We start from the raw sequence: 23,568 nt of genomic DNA, 5'->3' as shown, positions 1-23,568 counted from the left end.
GCCACAATTACCCATACCATGAAATATCTACTGGAGTTTGTAATCTGTCCATCTTCCTTAACAGTTTTTTTTCTCTTATTTTCAGTGAATTTACTGGACTCACGTACAGTAATGGGGGATCTAGGATGGATAGCATACCCAAAAAATGGGGTAAGTCTGTGTTGTTGTTTGCTTTCTCTCTCACAAAATTATACTAATAGTTTCCATTCGGAAAGTAGACTACTGGGTTTAGAAACTCCCTGAAGTGATCTGTCGGCAATGGAGGGAAAAAAATAAGTAAAACAACAAGCTGTGACTGGAAAAATGGAGCTGTGTGGCTAGGGAATTGATTTATTTATGTAGCAGAGCCAGCCACAAGTATTAAAAAAAGGATCATGAGTCAACAACCTCACTTCTCCCCTCCCCAAGAAAATCCATGAGGTTGTTTAAATTTCTTTTAAATTATAAATTCTTGCTCCTTCTTTTGAGCCTTTGGGGTAAATGTGGAACACAATTTCTGGAAGTTTTCTTCTGAAACACAGGGTCTGGAACACTGCTGTATTAAATGAATGAGGCTGTTCACAATTACGTCTCAGAATCATGAGAAAGCTCTGGGAGTTGATAACACTGGAACAGGAGTTGAGTTTTAAGCACCTTGAAGAACCTCTGCCCCTTGCCATTACCTATACTAAGAACTGTTCATCCTTGAGAAGTGATGGGTGAGGGAGGACCTCATCGATGTCTATAAGTATCTGAACGGAGGGTGATGTGAGGATGGATCCAGGCTCTTCTCAGCGGTGCCAAGCAATAGGACAAAAGGCAACGGGCAGAAACTGTTGCACAGGAAGTTCCACCTGAACATGAGGAAGAACTTCTTTACTGTGCAAGTGACCACGCACTGGAACAGATTGCCCAGAGTTGTTGTGAAGTCTCCCTCCCTGGAGATATTCAAGAACTGTCTGAGTGCAATTCTGTGCCATGTACTCTAGGATGATCCTGCTTGAGCAGGGTCCTTGGACCAGATGATCCACTGTGGTCCCTTCCAACCTTACTTATTTTGTGATTTTGTAACTGAAAGAACTTGGCCTCCTAATTTGATACCTTAAATACATGCTGGAGTTCAGGTGCATTAATACCCTTCAGTGTGTCTGCTTGACCTGACTGCATCATGTGAGTAGTCTTTGCTATGAGTTTTAGTCTCTGATTTGGGTCATCCTTGATGCTGTACTGTAACACAGCTTTGGTACTTTTGAAAGGTTGACTTCTGCAGCTGGGTACCACTGCCTGGGTATTCCTGCCAGTTCCTGAAAGCCATGATCACTGTGTGAGGTGAGAAAGCATCCTAAGTCAGAAATGCTGCACAACTGAGCTCTCCAATAGAACAACTCTCAGGAATGTGTTATTCCAGAGTTTTAGTCACCTGAAAAAGGCTGCAGAATTGTCTTGGACTCCAGTTAGATTGTCATAAAAATGGGGGATTGTGTATATAAAATTCAGCCAATTCTGCATATATATATATATCACCGTAAATTAAAATCTGGTTTTCCTTATATTCTGTGTGAATGAAAGGTTGTAGAAGTGGCAGCCTCACTCAGACAAACTGCGTGTTTACAGACACTGATTACAGCAGGAATGTAAAAGCTACACAGGAAGCTGATTTTATTTTCAACTCAATTCAAGATCTAATCCTGTTGCAGTTAGTCTATAACTTTTTTTATCTATTGATTTAAAACTGAGAACAAAAGTTGCTCCCCTTGGGCATCAAAATAACCAGTGGCAGATATGCTGGCAGAGCAATATTTTAGTGCCATGGCACACCACAAAGATCCCAATGTCTACTTCTTAATGTATGATGTTTTTACTTTTTGCACATCTCTTAGTATTTTTCCTGTGGTATAAAGAACAGTTGCTGTATATCCCAATGCCCTTACAGGAATATCAGTAGACAAATAGCTAAACCTGAGGAATTCAGAATACTTCTGAGTCTGTATGTGTAGATGAGTAAATGAAAAGCTAACTGTCCTATGCATAAGCCTCAGTTGTATCTTTTCATTTATGGAAAACTTTGTGTTTACAAGCTCAATTTCCAAAGACCACCTGGAAGTACACTCATGAATGCCAAATTCGAAGTTACCAACTCAATAGGGAGAATTTTTTTTCCTTGATTAACTTCTACTTTTTATTCAAAACTGAATTAGGCAGTTGGTTTTCAAATTTCTAGAAATCCCTTCTGAATCTTCTTTGTTTTCATGGGACGTCATAAAAATATAGTAGGTTAGTCCACTTGTCTCTTTTTTTTCGTAATGTATTTGAAGTATTTTACAAGCACTAAAAAAGATCTTCTCAGACGTGCTTCTCTAACTGCCATATCTGCTCTGCAATCGACTTTGCTGCAGTAATACATGCTTGGCTTAATTTTTTTTTAAATATCTACCTAATATAAATATTTTAATTAGCTATTGCTTCAGGATTGAATTTTGTCAAGGAGAGAGCTTTAACTGAGGTCAGAGATAGGCATTCTCATGTTTTTTGAGGCATCCTTATATAAATTTGTTATCTGAGGATTTCCTCCTAGGGAAAATTTTCAAGGTCCATGTATCTGCCTGCATAGTTCCCAGTCAAGTAAAGGAGCAGAAATGTCATGATGTGTCACACTTTGCAACGCCACAAAGTGTAGATACAAACCATGTGCTGAAGTAAGCTTTTTGATGCATTCTGTTTTATTATTGCTAAGAGCCGTATCCTTAGAGTCTAATCCAATCTAATTCCAAGTACTTGGTAGCAATTTCAGTGGTAGTATAGGTCCAGCTGAAGAGAACGTTGGTATATGAAGGTGCTTTTGAAGCAGCCTTCGAGTCTTCCGGTATTGCTGCTTCTCCACTTGATTTTTATTATGAATCTTAATGGAACTTAGAATTTTTTCTAGAACCACATCTGATGGAAGTAGATGATACCAGAAGCACAGCTGCTGTTAAAGAAGGCAAGTGTTTAGTCTTTGTCATTGTATGGGAGGGCTTGGGAGAAGTTATCTGTGTATCACAAAGGCTCAAGCTGGTAGATTTTCAAAAAAAAGATTTCCATATTTAAAACAAGCAAACAAAATCCTACAGAAAACTCCACCAAAACAATTGGGATAAGAGGTCTAGGCAAGACAAATGAACTTGACTTTGGCAGATCTTTTGTAGGTGTCATAGTCTAAACATTTTTTGTAGCTGTGTGCCATGTTAATTTTTGTGTATTAAAGCCTCAAGACATTGCATGCTCCAGGGAGGTCCAATTACCTGTGCTTTGCCTGTTGTTCACATCATTTTTGCTGAACATAACGGGAAAACGTGATGTAACTTAGGAAATGAAAGCAGCATTGTATAGGAAGGAGAGTGACCCTCCAGTTTGGAAACAGACTGTGTTTGGAGGTACACCCGTTTCCTGCCTGTCATCTCAAATGAAGCACTGCAGCTGTTTAAGTCCCACAAGATCAGACCTTGATCCACTGCTAAACCGTGCGCACCAGCTCATCTTGTGAGTAATGGATTTTATGGGAAGGGAGAGGAGCACTTGAGTCAAGGGTGTCCTGTAAAGAGCTTTGTCTATCTGGGTAGTTTCTTGGTGCAGGTTTGAGTGGTGGGCATCATCCTTGCAGCCTGGCTGGCCTTCATTTCTCCCACGCACATAGAAGGTAAGAAAAATCCCTCTCTTCCTTTGTACGGAGTATTGAGGGATGAATAGAAATGAGATGACTTAAATATACTATGGCCAAGCAAGGTTTTGAAACAATGTCTCCTCGTGCGAAAAACCAACTGTTGAGTAGAAGAAAGTGCTTTCTTATTTCTGCTGCTTTGCTGTGAAGGACAAATTGCAGTAGTGTGGCTTCCTGGCTGCCCCGTGTAGGTTCAGCGGCTTGCAGCAGTTCTGCAGTTGGCTCTTAAACCTGCAGTTATATCTGTTAAAACATGAGCAAAGTCCCTGTGGGGTTCTAATGGCCATGGAGCTCTGAAAAGGGACTCTCTCCCTGCCAGTAGAGCGTGGTCAGCATGGAAAATGCTGCCCCTTTCACACTCAAGTCAGGAATTGATCCTGTTACTACATGCCAAAGGGACAGTTTGGACTTTTCTTTGCAGCTCATGGAAGCTTATTTTAACTTGAAGGAGGTTATTGTAATTACCAGAGGCTATATCAGAAAAGTCTGGTCCCTGTTGTGTAGTAGGAAGTTCTCAAAGGACATGAAAAAAAACAGTCAGGTTTTCAGTTAAAGGCTGTGCTTGTACAACAGGCCTGCAAAATCTTTTGCCTCTGGACTGATTCCTGGGGCGCTGTTTAGGATTACCCAAGCTGGGCACATCAGAGGTTTATGTGTGCATTATATATGGCTGTGACACCAGCTAGCTCTGACCTGCAGAAACTGTGTGCTAAAGATACATTTTTATCATATGGAAGCTCACAGAAGTAGAAACAAGAGTATTTTCTGCAAGAGAAATAGTCAGATGGGGTGGAGCAGTGTTTGTAGGCCTCCTCTTTCTCCCTTGATTTGGCAGGAGACTCTGTGATGCATTTCAACTCTCTGCAAAGCCATAGCAGGGACAGAAGCTGCAGACCCCCCTGTAAAGCTATGCTCTTCAGCTTTACTGGTCCGGCCAAGTGAAAACAAAGTCACTTTTAACAATATTCAGGTGATTCAAATAGAATCTTTCCTTAGGTGGCTTGATTTATTCAGCAATATGACTTCTGTTTCAGTGGCTATAATAGTGCTGATTTACTTGTTTCAGGCCCTCCCACCTTTGAGGGTTTATTTTAAAACTTATTTATTTGCAGCTTAGAAGTACTTTTTTTCTGTCAAAATTGGAGTGCCACACACCTGCTTTGCTTCTGTGTAATGGGTTCTCTTCCCTCTCCTCTGCCTCCCATTTATTTCCCTGACCTTCCTGTAGCACAGAACAGGAAAGTCTCTGTGCTTCTTGGGATATTGGCTTTGTGATGTGGCTCATTGCACAGCTCTATGTGATGGCATTTTTTTTTTGAAGCTCAGACTGGAAAATAAACATGTACTAAAGAACCTGGTCCTGTGGAGTAGTTCATTTTATGCAATAAATGAAGAATTATGAGAGAGCTAGATGATTTTTTGCATGTGAACAGCAAGAGGGAAAGCCATTTCCCCTCCTTTGGGTGGTTGATAAGGCTAAATGGTGAAAGATGGGGGGGAAATTCAGGCAGACTGATTCTACAAGTTGCTTCTCATTTATATAGGATGATGGTAGGTTTGATTTTTTTGGGTTGGGTTTTTCGAAGCAGTATTTCTGGCCTTTTTTTTTTTTTTTTTTTTTTTGAGGACAGGTACCCTAGGGTGCTTCTTTGAAGTTAAAAATAACATCGGTTTGGATTACTCAGCATGATTTCTGAATAGATTCATGTTGCTCTCTGTCAATCCTAGTTCAGATGGAGATTTTACACAGAAATCCTGGATTGGAGGCACTGTTTGCCTCAGGGATAGAAATAAAATAAAGGGGGAGGGATAGGGGCCAGTGAAAGGAGAAGGAGGATTCTTGGCACCACTGAGCTGTGTTATGTAGTTATGATTATAATTGGCATTTTTGGGGCAGTACTTTTGGCAGCCTGTGTTGTTTTTCCTGCAAATGCTGCTGCTTGTCTGTGACCAGTGTAGAAAAGGAGTCAGAGGGATAAGCTTTGTGATTTAACCCCCACCAGCAACAAAGCCCTATGCAGCTGCTTGCTCAGTCCTCTCTACCCACTGGGATGGGGAGAGAATCAGAAGGGTAAAAGTGAGAAAACTCATGGGCTGAGATAAAGGCAGTTTAATTGGTAAAACAGTTTAGCTGGCACACGAGCAAAGCAAAATAAGGAATTCCTTCAGCACTTCCCATGGGCAGGCAGGTGTTCAACCACTTCCAGGAAAGCAGGACTCCATCACACATAACAGTTACTTGGGAAGACAAACACCATCACTCTGAACGTCCCTCCCTTCCTTCTTCCCCGAACTTTATATTCCATATGGAACATCCCTTTGGTCAGTTGGGGTCAGCTGTCCCAGCTGTGTCTCCTCTTAACTCCTTGTACACCCCCAGCCTCCTCACTGGTGGGGTAGGATGAGAGGCAGAAAATACCTTCACTCTGTGTAAGCACTGATCAGCAGTAAGGAAAACATCCCTGAATTATCAACACTTCTCAGCACAAATCCAAAACATAGCCCATACGAGATACTGTGAAGAAATTTAACTCTATCCCAGTCAAAACCAATACATATGCCAGCGTGCAAGAATGCAATTCATACCATAGCAGAGAGCATGATGGAAATAAGTAACACCTGAGTAGATAAAAAAATGCATTAATGACACCCTAAAAGCCTGCAATTTGGCTGCTTTGTTTATATGTACATGTTTTTGTGCGTGCATAGATTAGTAAGAAACATACTTCACATCTAAGTGTTTGAAGTACACTGAGTAAGCCAAACACAAGCAGTAGTACTTAAAATTTTCTGTTCTTTATGGAATAAAGAAATTTTACATGAACAATTTGTGGGATGATGTTGAGCTTAATAGAGTAGAAACATGGAGCAGGGGTTTTTTCCACTAGAATTTATTAAGGTAATATGCAGTATCTGTATACATCTATGTAAACTTTTGTCCTCTGTGACCCTCTTTCTGGTTCTTCTGGTCATTTTTACTCATATGCTGTGGGGCCATGATAATATGTTTTCTTTTGGTTACGCTGCCTGTTCAGTGTTCCAGAGTCATGCATCCTTGTATTGTATAGCATAATTCCAACAAACCTACACAAACCAGGTGATCAATTTTGATCTTTTCCAGCCCTAAGTCTGAAGCCCTGCTGTCTGAAAGCTTGTCCTGACTTGGTCTAGGGTGAGATCTGGTTTTGTTTCTCTCTGAGCTTTGTTGTGTTTTGGTTTTTTTTTAATCTTGGGCTGCCTAAAAACCTCATTACTGTTACTCATTCAGCAACCTGTGCTTAAGAGCCACTCCTCATACTTGCAACATATTAGCTACAGTATGTATCTGCTTTTAAACCAGAGTACCTCATGCTAGACAACAGTTCTCATTTAATAGCCTCACTATTTAATTCATGTCCTTTCTCATATCTTCTTTTCTATCTGAGGTTAAATCTTTTCACTCCATTTGAGAATGCTCTTAAACTTGTCCTGGTCTCTCAGCTGGCTGCCCTTTGGTTTGTGTGCTGTTGACATAAATCAACCTTCATTTAGAAGCAACACCTGGCAAGGTGTAGGTCTTATTGAAGGAGATCTAAAATGCCTAGAGTACTCTAAGGTATTGTAAAATAAATTAATACTAGTGAGATTAAGAATAAAGCAAATCTTTATCTCGGCTAGAACTGTATTACTGGAATAATATATTACACCACAGAAAAAAACATAAAGGTTGATCTTTCAGTATATCATTTTGTAAATACTATTGTCAGCATTAGGTTCCTCCACACAGGCTCACTGGGCAAACAATAATCTCTTTTCATGCTAAAACATCTCTTTTTTTTTTTTCCTCTAGTGTCTAGGAATTACATTTGGGGATAAAAAAGCTTGAAGAGCATTATCTTCTAAAACCATTGTTTTCTCTGTTACTTTTGTGACAATTTCAGAAATACTGGTATCCAACATTAGTAACTGTAGAATTAAAATATATTAATGTAGTGCTGCCATGGAGAATCTGAAACTTTACAGAATAAAATATTACCATTACAGAATGCATATGTAACAGCCTAGGATTTATAAAATGTGCATTAGGATTTTATAGCTTACATTTATGAATTTTTGAAGTGTATTTCTTACTATTTCTTGTGCTAAATATATGTATCAGTGGGTTACTTATCACTTAATTTCATAATCCTTTTATAAGACTTCAGATGCACTGGCCCCATTTGACAGGATATATTTTTATTCAGGTTAATGGCTTTTTTTGGTAACTAAATTTAAGAATGCAGTCCTATTTGATCTTTTTTTGATGTTACTCATCCAGGAAAGCCAGCTAAAAAAAAAATTAAATAAAATGAATGCTAGCTACAGAAAGGGAAACACATGGTAAAATTCCTGAAAATAATGTTAAGATGAAAGCTGCTTTTTTGTCTTCATAATTAGTTCATTGCCTTGTATATTGTACAGTGAATGAAGACAATAAAAATTAGAGGGCTTATTTGAAGACCCTTCATCCAGTGCAAAACCAGCAAGGAGAGATTTTTGATTGGCTATTGTTTTACTGCAAAGTCCTGATATGTGGTAATTCAAGAAATAGTTTGGCAGCTGAACATCTACGACTGTTAGAACAAACTTGCATCAAGTTACTAATGGGAACCATTCAGGATTTTCTCTGTTTTCTTGTCCTGGTCAGAAAAACAGGGTGTTTTTCTGTTGCTGAAGGCTACATGCACATGCAAAAGATGAAGGTGGGACTGGGTTATTGCCTATTGAAAGAAAATGCCAGTATTTTATTTGGAAGCTGTTTTTGCCCCAACGTATTTTGGTTTTATAGTCTTCAATTTATCTTTAGATGCCTTTATCTGGGGGGGAAAAGCATGCTGAACTATATGACTTAGTGTGTTTGACTAAAATGGGCAGTAATCATGAGGTCTGTTGGTTTAATATTGAAAATACTGTGGCAAAACAGATTGGAGATTAAGTATGAGGAGTATGCATGGATGCAAATACATGCTTTGGAGGCTTGTGTGTTAATTCTGCTCCAAAGAAAAGTGGTAGCTCCTCTCACCAGCTTTTAGGCTCTTGTACATGAATGTTGAAGAGAATGTGGGTGACACCTGGCTATCAGTCATCTCTGCGTTACCACTGTGATATTGTATGCTGTCAAGCCACCATGATTGATTGTCTGAACCCTGTGGGATGAACAGTGAGTATAAAAGAATTGCAGAACATGGTTTGGCTGCTCCTTCCTCTGCCTGGTCAGTGTGTCTGGGGGGGGGGGAAAAGAAAACAATACCAAAACCGCCTCAAACAAATAAAGACCTTGCTATCCTGGGGGGAGTTGTGAGCATTTAGGAGAGAGAACAGTTATTTCTTACATCTATAATGGGACTTCACTGATTCTTAATTCTATTTCAAGATTATATCCTGAAGACATGTCAGTGATGTAGTAGTGATTTACAGTTAGGAGTGAATGACACTTGCATGTCAATTTGATCCTCACCTAGCTCTGTATGGTCTTAGTGGTCTTAGTAAGGAGTAATCCGTGAGCTGCGGGGAGGGGGCAGGATCAAGCCCAGGGGTTGGTGAAAAGCAAGCTCCCCCAAGAAGAGTGGGGGCTGTGGATCAGCATCGTGATGAGGGAGGAGGACAAGAAATTGTGTGCTGAGCTGGGCATCCCTGGGATAGCTCAGAGAAGGGTGTGATGATGGCAAGTAGTAGAGATTGTTGATGGCTTTCTAAAGCATGAATCTGTCAGATCAGGCTGAAACATCCCCACAGCCCTTTATTTGCCTCCTTTTGCCGCTTTCCAAGAAGCAAAGTATTACTAGATTCTTTATTCTTGCCAAAATGCTCTGATAAGCATTTAACCTGTGTATTCTTGCTTATTTCTTTTTTGTGATTACTCCAGCAAGCAACAGGCCACTGCTTTGATTATATTTAATTCTTGATTTTACAAAATAAGGAGCATAAACAAATCAGATTAAAAAAAAAATCAAAAAAGCAGATGCATTTAAGTTGTTAGAAAAGTTCTCCAATACTAAAGCCTGATTTCACTTTAAAATCTTACTGATTTCCATGTATATTAACTGCCTATACATTGAAGCATATAGTGTCCTGTAGATCTGTTACTGGTGTTGCAATATGATAAACTCTTTTAAAGATGTGTGTTTTCTGTGGATAATTGCCCTCCTTGGGATGCTTTCTTGCAAATATGAGAACTTTTGGCTCTGAAGGAGGGCAGGACTGAACTTTTATGCTGCAGAAATTCTCATCTGACTTCAGCAAAAATATTTTGGGACAAGTGACCTGGCCCTTGTCTTCAAAGATCTTCCTATAACTTCAATGATTCTTCCCATAATATTGACTGTATATAATGTGGTACAGAAGATGCAGTTGGCAGGAGAAGATAGCACAGAGTATTTCCTAATAAGATTTGAGGTGCTGTCCCGGTTGTAGAAAGAGCTGCAGCCTTGGTGTTATTCTTGTGCAAATCAGCCCCTCCCCTGCCTTGCCTTTGGCTGTGAGCTAGACTAAGAACTGAGGAGAGAGGGCAGGGTGGGAGAGGAGGGTCATGACAGGTCTTTTTAGAATATCCACTTATTGAAAGAGATCATTCAGAATTAATTGTTGTGGGGGTTTTTGTTGGTTTTTTTGTGGGGTTTTGGTTTTTGTTTGTTTGTTTTTTGTTTGGTGGGTTTTTTGTTTGTTTTTTTGGGGTTTTTTTTTTAGGTATTTGAGTTTCTCTGTGATGCATATGTGCTGGTTTTAGGGAGCAGTCCTACTGGGATGATATCCCCAAGACCTAACTACTCAGCAGATACTGGGGGGAGGAAAACTGTGTTTTTCTGAAAAGGAGGATTTAAGACTTGCTATTTTTTTCATTCAGCTGTTTAGAAAAACTAGCGACTTCTGTCTATGCTGGCAGCCTTTTTCATTGGGACCTCAAATTTATTTTTTGGAGGGGGGAAGCAGGAGGAGGGGACAAGGGTGGAGGTGATGTCTTAATCTCATCAGTGCTGTAACTGGAGGTGCAGTCTTTCAGCCTGCAAACTCCAGTTACAGCACTGATGTGATTCTCATGGTTTCCTGATGGAGCCTGGGGGTCATTCTTAAAGTTTGTCACTTGAAATTGAGGGCAGTCAAAATAAGTTCTGCTCTGTATCATGTCTGCTCAGCATCGCTTGCTCCTGATTCAGTCAACGGTAAAGGATAGCAAAAATGTGACCTTTAGTTTTCTGTTCAGAAACCTTAAGGGTGTTCAGATTTGTTTTATTTTAGCTTTATTTTCTTCAGAAATTGGAAGATTCACATTTGAGAGCTTTCCCTTAGTTTAAACCTCTAAACTGGGGGGCTGTTGTTGCTTCTTGCAAGACAGAATTTTAAGTGGTTGCAATTGTAGGGCATGTACTGACTTTTTTAGTTGATTGAAGTGCAAATGTAAAGTAAGCCCATAAATCATAGCCAGTGTTGTGATTACAAATCGTTACAATCACATGAGATTATCCAATTTGTTGCAAATCCTTCTAGACTATACAATTAAAGTCATAGCCACAGTTATAATCCTGTGAGATAAAGTTACTTCATCACACAGTCTCCTTCTGGTTTACTGTTTACTTTATTTTGATGCCAGACTGAATAACTGAATGCTTCTGTGTAGTTAGTTTCAATGGCAGCATGTATACTTTTTGTATCTCTGCTAATTCTGGAGTTTATTTTGCATCCTTAAAATATGGATATTGATTGGTATAATAGTTGGGCAAAGACCTGGTGATTTTCGCTCTAGTGGTGGGAAACGCAACGTAAAATGATGAAATTTTAGAAAATAATTGCTATTTCTGTCCATTGCTAGAGATGTCTTGTCACATGGTCAGGAAATAAATGAGTTCTGATCATTGATATGTTGTTGTGTAGGTGACTGAAAGCAGGTCGGTGCTTCCCTGCAAAAGCAGTGGCTGCAGTCATTCTGCAGAATTATAGTCAGGCAGAAGACAGCTGCTGAACAGGAGCAAAATGAATAGTTCACTTGGGAACGGATTTCGGACCAAATCAAACCTTTTTACACAGTTTCAGATATCCGTCTCATTTCTTGTGTGGTATTTTTTCTCATCCTCATGTTGGATGTCCTGATGTTTCCAGTGCAAAGGAGACTGCAGTGGGCTAAGGAGCATCTTGTGCCTGCCGGCCTGAGCGTGATGACTCATTGTGTCAGTGTAATTCTGATAAATACCCAGACTGAGATAATCAAAACCCATCCAGGGATTTGGTTGTTGTCCTCCTTATTAATTTTAATGATAATTGAATATCTGTGCCGATTGCTCAGGCTATAAGCTCAGCTTCCCAAGACCTGTATATTCAGTTTCAAAATACTGCTTATTCAAAGTCTGGTATAGAATCATAGAACAGAATCATAGAATCGATTGGGTTGGAAAAGACCTCCGAGATCATCGAGTCCAACCCGTGGTCCAATTCCAGTCCATTTACTAGATCATGGCACTCAGTGCCACGTCCAATCTGCGTTTAAAAATCTCCAGGGATGGTGAATCCACCACCTCTCTGGGCAGCCCATTCCAATGCCTGATTACTCTCTCCGTAAAGAATTTTCTCCTGATATCCAACTTAAATTTCCCCTGGCGGAGCTTAAGCCCATGCCCCCTTGTCCTATTGCTGAGTGCCTGAGAGAAGAGACCAACCCCCACCTGGCTAGAACTTCCCTTCAGGTAGTTATAGACGGTGATGAGGTCACCTCTGAGCCTCCTCTTCTTCAGGCTAAACAACCCCAGCTCCCTCAGCCTCTCCCCATAGGACTTATGCTCCAGACCCTTCACCAGCCTTGTTGCTCTTCTCTGGACCCGCTCCAGCACCTCAATATCCTTTCTGAACTGAGGGACCCGGAACTGAACACAATACTCAAGGTGTGGCCTCACCAATGCAGAGTACAGGGGAAGGATCACTTCCCTGGTCCTGCTGGCCACGCTATTTTTGATACAGGACAAGATCCCATTGGCCTTCTTGGCCACCTGGGCACACTGTTGGCTCATGTTGAGCTTCCTGTCAATTAGTACCCCCAGGTCCCTTTCTGCCTGGCTGGAGGAGTGGTCTTGATGTGGACAGACAGCACAGATAGACAGGAGCTACTGTGTCCTTACTACTTCCTGAGTCACAGTAAGAAAGTCTGGCAGAGCCTGTTTCTCAGAGCCGTATAAGTGTAGTGACCTGGCAAATGTCTTTAGTCCTCAGGGGATTTAGTAATGATGCTGCCTGTATAATATTTGTAAAAGACTTTTGCTGTGAAAGTGTTGAAGAGAAAGCGGGGAATCTTAAGCAGCCCTTCCTCAGTGTTTGCAAAGCTATTTGGTTTGATGCCAGTAGCCCAGGTAAACCTTTTGGACTCCTCTCTTCTCTGTCCCTTTCCAGCACAGCACTACTGAGATTTTTTTTGCTTGCAAGGTTGTCTCATCCAGTACTAACCTGGGATGTTTTCCCTCAGCTCTGCTGTTTACAGAGGCTGACCTTGCTGAAGCTGGATGTGCAGAAGACCCCGTGCAACTCTCCAGGTGTTGCAGAGGGTCTTTGTCAGAAGCCAGGATCTGTGTGGAGTTTTTTTTGTATGAGGGGAGCTTTTCCCAGGTGAATTCTCTGGTGCTTCTGGTCCTGCTGGAAGACTACATAGTGTCCCCACTGATCAAGGATAAAGCAAGCAACTGAGTGTGCTGGTTTAAAAGTAAACCGGCAGGAGAAATGAACCCAGTTCTAGAGAGATTATAAATCAGGGTTACAATTTACTAAAAATAAATTACAATAGATGCAATGATACAGAGAAAAACTGGTTTTAACCCAGAAAAACAGATGTATAACCCAGCCCCCGGGACAAAAACACAACAGTGTTCATTGGCCCCTGTACTGAGCACCACATGGCCCCTCTGGGTGTAAAGTAAAAGGAAAGGATGGTGGCAGTTCTGTTGAGGTAATGATCCCAGTCTTGTCGAGAGTGGCAGTGGCAATCCTGTTGGAGTTCCGGTCCTCCTCTCAATCCAAGCGGTACAAGAAGTCCCAAAACCCAAAGATTATATGCTCAGGTTTAGGTGGGAATACCCAGTACCTCCCCCAGGGCAGGGAGTTTCACAGTGAGTGATTTAACTGTGTGAGTCATGGGATATTTTTGGAGTCTTTGATGGTCTATGTGTTGCAGCTCCCTATCATGCCAGTCCAGTATGGCCCCTTAGCAGAGATGACCCCTCAGGCTGGGTGTGAAGGTGCTAACATCTCCCTGGAGGGGAGTTATCACAGCTGAGTCATTAGGTGTGCCCTGGGCAGCTGCTGCAAATGATCCATTATCAACAGTCCATCAGAAATTACCTAGAGAGTGTAGAATACTCCATTTTGGTTATACCTGTATGGTAATAAACTGGTCCTGGCCCCTGTAACTAGGACACTGAGACACAAAATAATGATAATGCCATAGGCGTCCTGTGTTTTTTTGAACTGGGAATGAGCCTAAGTTAGCAAAGTCTTGATTGTTACCTTTTGATATGGTTTGAAGCTGGCTCCCTGCCAAGTCTCCAAACCTTACCACAAGAGTTTCCCCCCCCTCCAAAACCTCAGGGAGAAGAGGGAGAAAAAAAACAACTAAGAAAACCTGAAACGAGAGAGAGAGCTAATGCAATATATATATTTACACTTATATTACAGTTATATACAATTGAAATATATATACAATTTCACAGGGGAAACGGAAGGGGGAAGGGAAAAGGAACAAAACCAAAATAATATATATATATATATCCCAATCAGTAGCCCGAGATCTAGTAACTAAAGAGTTAGCAAAGAAATATCCCACCACTCTCCTTGGGACAACCGAGAGTCACTCTGCAACGATCGCCGGCAACCTCCGCCTCCCAAGGTCGACAAGGCCTTACCAGGCCTCGCTCCCCAACACGACAGACTCAACAGCAGGGAACCTGCACCTCCAAGCTTCCGGAAGGAAAGAGAGCAAAGGCCTCTCCTCCTTTCTTCTTATAGTCGGGCTTACGTAAAAATCGTAGGGAATACTGGGTAAATCTGGACCCTTCCTTGGTTACAAACTGGTCACCAAGGAAGGCCTAGCCCAAACCACCACACCTTTAAAAAACAAATTTTCCCCTTCCTTTTTTTCTGACTTCCATCTGTTCAAAAATAAAGCAGCAAAGAGAGAAAACAGAGTGAAAACAATTTTTTCATACACAATGCTATGACCAAAGATATTACTTGGTAGAATCCTTTCTTCTCTGCTCTGCAGAGTTTTAAAACTAAGAACTGAACCAGTTTTTTCCTGTATTACAGTACACACATAAGTAATCAAAATGATATTAAGAAAGAAAGTTGGGCAACTCCCCAGTGTTCGCGTATGTTGAGTGCAAATCATTGACATTCTAGACATGAGTTATAGTTTCAGTGCTGGTGGAGTAAAATAATCAGTTGAAAAATAGAAAAATATTATAGCATTGCTAGTTCTTGTTTTTTAAAAATAATAGCAAATTTGTTAGTGTGTGAGCTGAAGGTAATGGTGGTGTAGCTTCATAGGATTTAAAGACACTGGATCTGCAAACGTTATGTAGTTTAATCTCATGTGGTACGTACAGTGTAGAAACTTGTTCAGGGGTCCTTGCAGCAGGTCCGTAACGTTGATTTGGCTACAGTGCATCTTCTGGAGAGAGATTTATTTGAATTAGTCAACCTATTGTGGTAAGTCCATATCCCTTTGTAGCTTGTGCCAACAGCAACTTGTTATAAAACAAACAAATCTTTCTAGCTCAAATCAGTCAAACTTAGTTGTCAGTCAATGAATCTTGCTATGCCTCTTCTTGCTAACTTTACAGCTGCATACTACTCATCTCTCTCTTTCTCTTCCCAACAGCCCATTTCAGGCAAATAGAGGCCACAAGCAAGTTAGCCACCTCCCAACCTTCTCTAATTGTTTTTAATGGATTTTTGTGCTGTAAAATAGGCGGTTGATCTCTTGACTAGCTGTGGACTCAAATCTTTACAATTTATCCTAGCTGAAGTGTTACCATTTAAAATGAAAATGGCTTTCTGAAAGTGATCTTAGTAAAGTGTTCCGTTGTCTTGTTTGCTTTGTGAAGCAAATGGATCACAATGAGAAGAAAATTATCCTTGTGATGGAAGCCAGGTAAAAGTGAACAGGGAATCTTAGTAGCTGCTCATCTGGCTCCTGTTGCAGATAGAGCTGCAGTACAGTGCCGGATACATCTATGACCTAAAAACGTGGGCTAGAGGTATGCAGAAGACTCACTCATAAGTTGACCTGTGGGCTTGCTCATATGGCAAGGGGAGTCTCTGGGAGGTGGATGAGTGCATCACGTACATAATTTCAGATAGGAAGACAGGTTCCTGTTACAGTGGAAGATATAACCTTGGAGCCTCTTAAAGCCCTAGGAAAAGTAGGATTCAGTCCTGGCTGAGCATCAGCTTTTGTGCAAGTAAAGGCTTCGTTCTTGCAAAGCCAAATACCTCGCAGCATCTCAGGATTCTGCTCCCTGAGCAGAAGAGACAGAACCAAAATCACCTGTGTGCTTGGATGGCCTGTCCCTGACTGCTTCAGTGCACACAAGTATGAAAATTCCCCTTTTGTGTGTATGAGTCTCAGTGTTCTTTGCATCCGGTCCAATATCATTTGGTCACAAGACGAGAGGAAGCTGTTGAGTTGCAACAACAGGTTTTTGTGTTCTTCCCCTAAATGGCTAATTCCTTTACTTAGTATGAATTTATTTTACTGCTTACTGTTTTAAGTTTATTTGTGCACAATAATTTATGGATGAGAGCAAACATTATTAGAAAGCTTTATGTATTGTACACTATGGGGGCAACTTTTCAAATCAGAATACCGTTTCTTCAGCTGTCTTCTTTCCAACAGGTATGTTTTTGTGAGAAGAATGATGTAAATTAACCACATAACCTGTAGAAGTGCTGTTTCCTATGCTAATTAGTTCTTCCCCTGAGAACTGTACTTTTAATTTATTTTTTCAAGTGCATTCGCTCATCCTTTTCCTTTCAAACTTCAACACTTTGTGAAACATGCATCCTGTTTCACTGAAAGACTGAAGCTGAGACAAAAATTGAAAGTGGATTGATTTAATGGTTTAATTGCTAAATAATGATGAAAGTTTTGTAATGTATTTGTAATTTTATGTTTGTGGGAAGTGGCCAATCATTCAATTTTACAGAGTGAGAGCAAGGCCTAGAATAGGGCTGGATAAACAATCATCTGTAGTTTCTGTGCTGAGTAGTGCCTTTCCTCTCAGGGACTCCTGAAGATTATTTAAAACATTTTTTTCCAGAAATTCAGGCTGCAGACAAGGATTATCTTGCCTAGCAGTAAGATGCTGTTGCTGAAATTTGGCTGTGTTCTGTCCATAAGATGCACAAAACTGAGAGAAGGTTCCGTTCAGTGACTGCCCTGCTGTGAGAATGTCTCTTCGATAGGCAAGTCTAAGGGAGGTCCTTGCTTGTGGCTTTCTAACTGGCCTGCTAGGCTGCTAGGGGAGAAGGAGCACTGAAAGGAAGCGCTGAAGGCTGGAGCTATGCAGGATGGCAGATCAGAGTGTTTGGGATGGCCAAAACCCAACAGGTCCTTTGCCACCTGGGTTCAACAAACTGTGACTACGTGCACTTTATCTTCTGCCTTAACCCAAATCTTGTGCTGCTGAAGGAAGAGTTAGTTGATGGCAATCCCTTTTCTCCTAAGGAAATTTAGCCCCTTCCCATGTCTGTACTTTTAGTTACTCCTTCTACTCTTCCTCTTCAGCTTCTAACCCACCGTTAATTCTGTTGTACCTTGAATGGAAAATAACAGTAGTAAGATCTTGTAGCTTGATTGAGCTGGCAGGGATGTAAAAATAGACCAACTCAGTCATTTTGTTTCACCTTTTTCTGGTAGTTTGTCCTCTGAGGAACTATATACCTTCTGTGTTCTTCACCTCTGTGCCTCAGGGACTTGGGCCTGGAAGAGACTCTTATTGTAACTTGTGAGAGGAATATGCGTGAACCTTAAGTATCTGTATATCCAGTATCTACTCCCAGATGGCATAGGAATGTTGGTGCTAGCTTTAAACCACCTTACTTAGGTGACAGATGCATGTGGCTCACCATGGGCTCAGCTGCCTGAGCAGATAGTTTCTTGTGAAACTTCTCCAGATCCCCCTTAAAGTTCTGATTGATGAAGGTTTGACTCCTGCAGGAAGTTCTCAGTATGGCTGGTTATGCCTTTCCCTCTTCCTCTCACCATTCCAATAACTGTTATCTTACGTTCTCTTCAAAAGTGTTCAATTTAAATTCCTGAATCTCTCCTTGGTTAGATGAAAAGCAATCTAATAACAGAAATTTCTTCCTCTTGTATGTGTTGGAGTATTACTGAGAAATAAACCCATGATTTGCCTCTTGGTTAAGCTAAGTTTCTTCTGAAAGCTTCAGCAGCTTTCCTAGACTTTGCCTTATCACAGCTGATTGCCAAAGCCACGTTTATTTTGTGTTGCAGACATATCAGCTGAGTGTTTAGCATACGGTTGTATTTGCTTTCCTAGCAATAGCATGCTGATGTTCAATTGGTTCTTCAGTGGTTGTCAGATGCCAGAAAAGATTGTGGAGGTTGAAGGTATGAAATATATTTTTCTGAGATGGTTAGGATATAGGACATCTGTCATAAACAAATGAACACATCTATGTTTCTTCAATTCCAGATTAAAAGAAACATTGAGGTGTGGGTTGAATCTTTGTCCAGAAGATTTACATCCTTGTAATTCTGATCCCTTATTTAAATAGTAACATAAAACTGACACAAGGGGAATTAAATCCCATAGAATAAAAAGTAACTAAAAGTTTCATTATGTTGTGGAATAAGCATAACAAGCATCCACATGTATAATTTATTACCTATAGTGGGAAAGTACTTAACAACAGTCATAATAAACTCATTCTGTTCACTCATTTTTAGATCTTAGCATACTGATTCAGACCTTAACTGAAAGTGAATATACAATCAATGTGAGGCTTTTTATGCAGGTTTAATAATGTAGGCCTGCCAAGGATCTTTAATTAAATAATTATTCTTTGTTCAATTAGAATAGGTCGCTTCACTATAGGGATTGCAGGCATGTACTTGCAAAATCCACCCTGAACTGATCATATTTTAGCTTCTTACTGTAATCCTGAGTAAGTAATAATCTTTATCTCACAAAACAGTGAGAGCAACCCAAAAATCAGGAAAAAAATTGTAGTCAAATATTAAAAATGTAATGCCTAATTCTGCGGTGATCGAAGGAAAGCATGCTAAGATACAATTTGGTGGTGCTGTGAACAAAGAGCTGTCTGACAAATGGGAAAAGTGGATTTTCTCCAGGGTTCAGATTCAATAAAACCATCACCAAAACCAAAGCAAGCTAAGGTGCTCAGCATGTAGGGAATCAGGAAATCTGGTTTTGGTTTTTTTTACTGGTAACCTCATGTACTCAAGAAGTGGCAAATGGAGCTGTTAAGAGGAGGTGCAATAAATTGCATTTTGTATCTGCCTGCTGTGCACACCAGTTCCCATAAGAGGGTCTGCACAGGCAGAACAGCCTTCTCATTTCTTCTGAGAGTATTGGAAATGCAAAAAATCTGTTTGGCGTGGGGGCTGCTGCTTGTAGCATTGCACAAGGCTGGCTTCAAATGGCCCCTGCTGCCACGGCATGTCATTAATGCAGCTCACAGCAGCTGGACTGAGAGGACTTCAGTGTTTATTAGGGGAATATAATCATTTAAGCCTGAATAAGCTTCAAAGCTCTAATGTGGCTGTTTGGCCAACAGAAATGAGATGTAAATTTGTGCTGAATAGCCACTGATTACAGAAAGATGATTAATGCGAGGTTTAAAATTGATTTATGGGTGCAGTTGTCAAGGCCTAAGCCATGAATGTAATATTATCTCTATGAAAAGCTTTGGGTAAATTAGAGACCAGGGAGCAGTGGCAAAATAATGTGTTTGCTGGAGGGTCTGATATGGTGTATGGGCCGTCTATAATCTAGTCAGATCTGGTATGTGCCTGAGAGGTTAGGTTTTGCCAGTGGAGCACATGGATATTAGAAATATTAGAAAACCAAGAAGTTTCATCTCTTTTATTTTCATTAAATTCAATTTTTGATCAGTATTTTTTCTCTTTTACTGGAAACTCTTAAATTTTCCTCACTTTCAGGAAATTATATATAGCCAATGACAATGATAAATATTAAAAGTTTAGTTTTTGCAAGATTTAGCTGTTGTGTGCATTAAAAATAAGCCAAATGCTTTGTGTTATTTCCATTCTAGTAAACAGTTAGAATCCTCAAATAGATTTTGATTTATTTAAATATTAGGACAACATTACAGTAACAAGGAAAACCGCCTTTCTTGTTGCCTTTGAAAGTTGTTATGTGAACCTCCTGGTGTCATCAAATGATGGGTAATGTGAATAATATCCCAAAAGCTTTGAAAATCCAAGCATTTGGTTATAAACCAAGTATATAAGTCATACTCTGAGTCCTCTGAAAATCTGACTCTGTCAGTGTTAAACCATGTGGTATCTATACCGTTTGTTCTGGCCTTTGTTAAATTGCTCTGCAATGAGTGTTACATTAACCAGTGAAAAATGATTTAATGGTATTATATTTCCTCATTGCCTCTTTCACACTCATCTCCATTGTCTGTCCCTTAATTGCTGGACTGTGATTGGAAATGGATGTTTTAATTCAGATGCACAGAGAATTCCAAACCTTCAAAAAACATAAACCTGTGGGAGGGGAGATGGGGTTTCTAAATAACATATTGCTTTGTTCTGTAAAGGGGTCAGTGCAGTGTCTGATTAGGCATGCTGGAGAAGGGCTGATGCTCCTTTTCATTTCAGTTGTGCAAACCTCCAGCTGGGTTCTCATTCCATTTGGATTCTGGTGCTGACATCTTTCATTGATCATGCAAGTTATCAAAGTCTTTTGATAAATTCAAAAGACAACTTTGCAAAGTCTGAGCTAAACTTCAGTCCCTTTTTAATTTTTTTTCCCTTTGTATCTTGGTGTGCAGCTGAAAAGTCTAGGTGATTTTATCCTGATGTTTCTTCACTTTTCAACAGCTTGATTGTGCAGGTCTCTGAACAGATAATACGTTTCATCATGAGCATGTGCTGCAAATAATTTTTAATTGTTCTTTCTTACTGGTTTGCTTGGGCGGTACTTTGTATAGCAAATTGCTGCTTGTGTTTTGAGATGCTACTGAGCTTTACAGGAATCTACATTGTTTCTTGTCTAGTCAGTGGTACAGAGCAATCCAGGAATTGTCAAAACTTTTGCCTTATATTACCAAGGGAGTTTTACCGAGAAGTCTCCTGCACAGGCAACTGCAAAAATGGAAGGTGTGGCAGCAAACTTTATATGTATATTACAAATAAAAAAGAATACTGCACAGTTGTTCAAGTAGTAAATTCAAATATTTAAACAGTATGAGCTGATGACTATGAATTTTTCTGTGTAAATTTAAATGGCTGCTATGTCTACACTTGTAGCACTCCTTGAGAGGAGCAGTCGTGCTTTGTCTCATAGTTTCAGCATGGGGCTTTCCTGTTTGGTATTTTCCCTCAGCTCTGAGCAGTGTGACTGCGTGAGAACCTTTCTTGGCATTACTTCATGAAGGAGGAGGATTTCTATCAGTCTTGATTGCACACAAGATGATGAAAGGTTGACCTGGGTGGAATTAAAAGGATCCAAAACATGGTAGGATACAGAAGTATCCACCCAGATGCTTAAGCTCTCACGTCTAAAAATGGCTTTTTTTAAAGCTGATAGCTGCTGATGAGCTGTTCAGAGTATTGGAATGTGCAGTTGGCAGCAATGGAGTTGGGATGGAGCACAGTGGTGCTATGAACATTCACCCAACTAATTTTCAGTATAGTTGTTTTATAGTGGAGATGAAACATTAATCATTCCCCCATCTTTACTATTCCTTCTCCTGCCCTCTGTCACAGTGCAAGCCAAAAGTAAAGCCTTGGCATTGAGTGTAATTGAGCCTTATTACATCTTGATGCAGTGGGGAGTAGCTTTTATTGTGGAGTAAGGCTCTTTTTCTCCTCTTAACATCTTTGTTGCCCACATGGTGAAAGGGATCATTCAGAAGCAAGTCTGACAGTTCCCATAACATTGCTGCAGTGAGAATTTGCTCTTTACAGTGGGGTTTGTGGTTTTTGTTATTTGTTGGGGGTTATTTGTGGGGAGGGACTGGTAATGGAAGTGACTTTTTAAGTTTGCTTTCTGCTAGGCAAGTATCATGTGTTTGGTTAATATAGAGATGAAAAAAAAAATTCACTAGTCTCATGTGGCATATCTCAGAAAGATGCTTTAAATTTCCAGTTCATACTTCTTTGCTATTTACTTCCCCTACTTTTGTTTTAGTTTATGAAAAATGTTCCTTAGCTTCTGGCTGAGCAATCTCCTGTAATGAGTGAGGAAACTCACTTTTACTTGAGGTAATTAACTTCAGGATATTCTGAAGCTGTGTGTTAACCAGACTATGCATCTTAGTGACCAGAGTGGCGTTGTAAGAAACAGCAGAAAACTGCAACACAGTAGTAAAATTAGAAGAGCAGCCTGAAAGTTTTACTATTCTTATTTTTATTTTATTTTTCTACTTGGAGAAATTGATGGGAATGTGACAAACCACCAGAAAATTTTAAGATCCTTCTTTGGAAACTCAGCTTTCATTAAACCAGATTTCGGCCTGAGTAGGGAGGTTAATCAGATGCTCTCTGTCCTCTGTTATCCATTATGTTTTTTGCTTGACTAGTAGCTGCTGTCAGTAGGAATATATTTCTGTATGTATAAATATCTTGGTTGTAAAATTGCCATCCAAATCAGGCTTGAGCCTTGGTGGGGGGGACTGTCGGACATATAGAAATGGTAAGATCTCAGGCAGCCACAACTGCTTCTGGTATTTAAAGGTTTTAGTAAACACAGTGCCAAATACTGTTTGTATTGAACTCATTGCAGTTTGTTTTGACACTGGCCCCTGCCCTTTAAATGAGCTCCAAACCCCTAAAAAACACACTGAGACTATGCAAGGATTACTTTACCTTTTGCATTATAAAAGTAGATGTTGGTATTGGAGAAGTTTGTACAAGCAATACATTTTTTTGTTGTTTGGTAGCTGAAATTTAAAACTGTCTTTGAGGTTGAAAGAACTAGTTTGGATTACTCTAGAACAGGTTTTTTTGTATTTTTTTAATCTGCTCTCTGATTTGTTTAATTTCAGGAGGAGAAGATGAGTCTATCAAAATCACTGGTTTCTCCTTTCCTATTTTTTTGTCCCCTGTCCTCCTTTCCTGACTTGATCCAAGTACATTAATTTGATTTCCTGATTATTTTTAATTCAAACATTTGATTTACTAGAAAAAGTCACATGGCTCTATCTGGTAATCTTCCACTGGTTGGTGTAGGGCAGGAGGGTGGAAGCTGTTAGGCTGTCCGAGTGAGCAAGCATCCTGCCCCAAAGCAGAATTTTAACTTTAAACCTGTGTATAGTGGCACAAATGCTTAAAAATTGTTGCCCAAGAGCTCTTGTTTTAAACAGGGTCCAGTGAGCTGGACAAAGCTATTTTGATTCTCTTCTGTCCAGAGGTGGCATTTAGTGGGCACCATTTATCCTGTAGATGTGAGCTGCTTGCCATGTCTCTGCTCTGCTCCTCACACTACTCCTCCATCGGGAAGAGCAGACTTGCAAACTTGCAGCATTGTTTGAGGTTACTGCATTTTTCTACTGCTTGAGACTGGTTTGGATCATTGTCCTTTGTTGTGAGAGGGGACCAGGCTTCTCAAGTGCACCATTCAGGTGCTGGTGGACTCTGCCATGATCGGTAGGTCATATAGATT

General features: G+C 40.2%; 1 protein-coding gene across 11 annotated transcripts in view; it reads left to right on the top strand.

Moving 5' to 3' along the window:
• EPHA5 (EPH receptor A5) overlaps positions 1 to 23,568 on the top strand; it is a 205,471-nt gene that overhangs the window by 15,264 nt on the left and 166,639 nt on the right. For all 11 annotated transcript variants that reach the window (XM_027635820.1, XM_027635819.1, XM_027635816.1 and 8 more), the window contains exon 2: positions 86 to 150. In XM_027635820.1, the coding sequence (XP_027491621.1) occupies positions 86 to 150 (65 nt within the window). The remainder of the gene's footprint in view (positions 1 to 85; positions 151 to 23,568) is intronic.

Source organism: Corapipo altera, unplaced genomic scaffold, assembly GCF_003945725.1.
Source record: "Corapipo altera isolate COAL_440 unplaced genomic scaffold, ASM394572v1 22b, whole genome shotgun sequence".
Taxonomy (NCBI): Eukaryota; Metazoa; Chordata; class Aves; order Passeriformes; family Pipridae; genus Corapipo; species Corapipo altera.
Note: the sequence above shows the minus strand (reverse complement) of the source record. Positions and strands in the feature narration are given on the sequence as shown.